Consider the following 3,567-nt stretch of genomic DNA (forward strand, 5'->3'; position numbering starts at 1 on the left):
TGTCTTAATCTTCTTTTCTTAAAGAATGTGAAACATCTCAACAATTCAATTAATTTGAAATGGAGGGAGTAACATACTATAATATATTAAACAACGTTGATGATATAATTAATATATTTTATAATATTATTGTATGTATAATATTTCAAGTCTAAAAAAATAAAATATCACTAATTCTTTTTGAAACTTAACAAGTCCCGTTAAAAGGCGAGACCTATTCAGACTCACAAATCACAATATTGAAAAAACAAAATAATTAAGTTAAATCTATATTAAATGATCTTTTTAGGCACTTCTTTTTGTTGGCATTTCCAGAAAGAAAAAAGGAAATATTGACTCTCTCTATAATGGGAGAAAGTTAATATTGATAACGATTTTGCATGTGGAACTTTGAATATTTCCTAATTAAGTGCATGAGGATGACTTAATCAAAAAGTGGACTATCATTTCCTAGTGGACTACTCTATTTCTATAATATATATGCGTTTGGCATACTTCTAATCAATACTTTGACTGCAAAAAAATAAAATAAAGTATTACTTATTTCTTGAGTTATAATATGGTAATGAAATGAATCTTGATTTACGAGGTGAGGTTTATACCAAGTCATATAACGAAATCAAATTCCCCACTTTCTGTACGGACAAATTTGCACATTTACGTGAACAACATAAATGGATATATCTATCTATCTATATCGTAAACTATCGGATCGGGTATCTGATTTTGATACCGTGATAAAAAAATCATAAATTTAACTGAACTTAAAAATTAGCCCAAGAGATATAAATTGTCCGAGAAATATAAAGACACCAAGTCCCTATCCTTGGCCGATGTGGCAGACTTAACATGTAATTACTCATACCTAGCTATCACAATCAAAATTACCAAAGTAAAGAAGTTTTTTAAAAAAAAGGAAAAAAAGTCAAGGTTCAATTGACAAGAATGAAAGTAAGGGCACTCAAATTTGCTCCAAAAATTGCAAAGTGTCAAGTCTTTGATGGTGTTCGTTTCAATTTAATTATATTCAACTATTGACTAAAGAAATTTCGGACTCCATAATATTAAAGGAAGCTTCAACTCTTGAATGTTGAATAAAATTTATTTATGTTTTTCCCCTTCATCAGGCGTGTGTCTGACTTTGCAAAAATTTTATTTTGTGGAAAATGTCGTATCCACACCCTTTTTTAAACTACCACTAACTTTGGTTTATTTCTCATTTCCAACTTATACAATTCTCTTATTTCTTCTCCAAATTAGAAATTTACTTTAAAATAAATTCCTATTTTGCACCAAAGATTTAGGCATGGCTGATGCATTAACAGAAGACCAAATTTCCGAGTTTCGTCAAGCCTTTTGGGTTATCGACAAGGATTGTGATGGTAAGTCGATTAATTCAAGAAAATCGATTTTTATTTTTTACTTATATATACCTAAGTTTGAATATTGTAAATGAAGGGGTGATAAGAATGGAGGAACTTGCATCAGTAATTCAATCTTTACATGAACATCCAACAAGGGAAGAGATACAAGAAATGATAAATGAAGTGGATCCTGATGGTGATGGTTCTATTGATTTTGAAGATTTCTTGAATATCATGGCTAAAAAACTCAAGGTATATTTAACATAACTTACATACATTCAAATGAATAAAATTTTAGACGATCTCAAGTATCTAATTAATACAGACAATCGACGATGTATTGAAGTTAAACTCATGCACTTATATATATTGTGTAGGACAATGTAACGGAGGAGCTAAAAGAAGCATTCAAAGTATTTGATCGTGATCAAGATGGATTTATTTCGGCTAATGAGGTCGGTCTTACTTATACTCTTATTAATTATTGTTCGTTATACTAAAAATAAATTGTGTGAATACAGTTAAGAAATGTGATGATGAATTTGGGGGAAAGATTGACAGAGGAAGAAGCCCAACAGATGATTAGAGAGGCAGATCTTGATGGAGATGGCCTCGTAAGCTATGACGAATTTGTTAAAATCATGATTATTTAGTCCTTTTTTTTTGTAATTTACTTACATATAATTAAACAGCTTAATTTCTACTGTTTAATGAGAGTATTAAATATATATAAATAAATAAACCTCTTGAAATATTGGTCTTAATTTATGTATTTTAATTTCCATTTTGTCCTTCTTTATAACTGGCAAAACAAAAACGTTTTGAACCGCAAGCAATACTTTTCGGGAAAAATTTTAAAACAACAATATTTTAACTTTTAGTGGGACTCCTTAGCAACAGTTTCATTATTTATTAAAAATGTCATTATTTTAGTTTGTTAAGGAATTAGTTATGTATTTATTTTATTTTGATTAATTTGAAAGAATACAAATAATTAATAACATAACAGAGAAAATCATGGAATAAAAAGATTCAAAAAAGGCAAAAAAGATTTTAAATACAAATCAGTTACGTTTTGAAAAGAGCATAAATAGCCATTTTTCCGTCGAGCGTTTTTTTGCTTTCTTTTTAAGAACATAAAAAAAATTAAAATAATTTAGTTTGTCTTTCGAATAATTCATCTGATAACTTTCAAAACTTCTTCAAGTTGAATATGACATATTTTTGAAACAGAATTTTTCAAAATTGACAACTATAAATTTGTCGCATTCAGTGAACAATCGAAAAACAATAAGGTATTTTGTTCGATTTTTTATTTGTTTGGATGAGATATTCGTATATGTCGAGTACAAGAGTGTTATTTTTTTTCTTGATTGAATCAGTGAAATCTTTGTATGCATTGGGATTTATAGCTTTTTTCGAATGTTTTGTATCCAAATTATGATGTATAACGAATGGAATTGTTTTTTTTTTTTTAGTTTAGTAGTTGTTTTTTCTGTTTGAATGCATACAATAATTTGTATCCCATTAAGTTAATGTAACTAATCGATCATGAACTATATGTTGAATACAACAATATATGAATACAAAAGTGAGATGAAAATACAAAGTTATAAATACAAAGTGAGATTGAATATAAAGTTGTGAATACAAAAGAAATACTCTCTTCATTTGAAATACAAAGTGACTTTGAAAGGTAAAATACTAACTAATGGATCATGAATTATATGTTGAATACAACAATATATGAATACAAAAATGAGATGAAAATACAAAGTTATAAATACAAAGTAAGATTGAATATAAAGTTGTGAATACAAAAGAAATTAAATACTCTCTTCATATGAAATACAAAGTGACTTTGAAAGGTAAAGTAGACACATAAAATACAATACAAAATTGTTAGCATACAGTTAGGATGAATACAAATTAAGAAGGAAATACAAACATGTTGGTATACTAATTGAGATTGAAATACAATGCAACCCTTGGGTAATACACAAATCAAATGAGGGAAATTCCCCAAAATTTTGAATATTATTTGGTATACCTCTAGTAGTTCTGATTGAATCAGTCATTGTAGACAATTAGATACTTTCCCCAAAATCTAAAACCCTAAAAGCAAAATTTGATATTATCAAATTTTAAAATGTATTAAATATCAAGCAAAACTAACATATATATGAATTTCAAGAATCTACAA

The 3,567-nt window shown here is 27.5% G+C and overlaps 1 protein-coding gene across 1 annotated transcript; it reads left to right on the forward strand.

Moving 5' to 3' along the window:
• Positions 1–1,181: 1,181 nt before the first annotated feature.
• On the forward strand, positions 1,182–2,116 carry LOC125815833 (calmodulin-5/6/7/8-like). The gene is made up of 4 exons (XM_049495391.1): positions 1,182–1,382; positions 1,459–1,616; positions 1,742–1,819; positions 1,886–2,116. Exons 1-4 carry the CDS (start codon positions 1,307–1,309, stop codon positions 2,015–2,017), a joined length of 444 nt encoding a protein of 147 aa, XP_049351348.1. The 5' UTR covers positions 1,182–1,306; the 3' UTR covers positions 2,018–2,116.
• The last annotated feature ends 1,451 nt before the right edge of the window (positions 2,117–3,567 follow it).

This window comes from Solanum verrucosum, unplaced genomic scaffold (assembly GCF_900185275.1).
Source record: "Solanum verrucosum unplaced genomic scaffold, falcon-dt-bn FXZP01000261.1, whole genome shotgun sequence".
Lineage (NCBI taxonomy): Eukaryota > Viridiplantae > Streptophyta > Magnoliopsida > Solanales > Solanaceae > Solanum > Solanum verrucosum.

Excerpts from the sequence above, each read along its gene's own strand:
- LOC125815833 (XM_049495391.1), top strand. The coding sequence starts at position 1,307 with ATGGCTGATGCATTAACAGAAGACCAAATTTCCGAGTTTCGTCAAGCC. Across the intron at positions 1,617-1,741 it reads TCATGGCTAAAAAACTCAAG|GACAATGTAACGGAGGAGCT; the intron begins GTATATTTAACA and ends TATATTGTGTAG. Across the intron at positions 1,820-1,885 it reads GATTTATTTCGGCTAATGAG|TTAAGAAATGTGATGATGAA; the intron begins GTCGGTCTTACT and ends GTGTGAATACAG.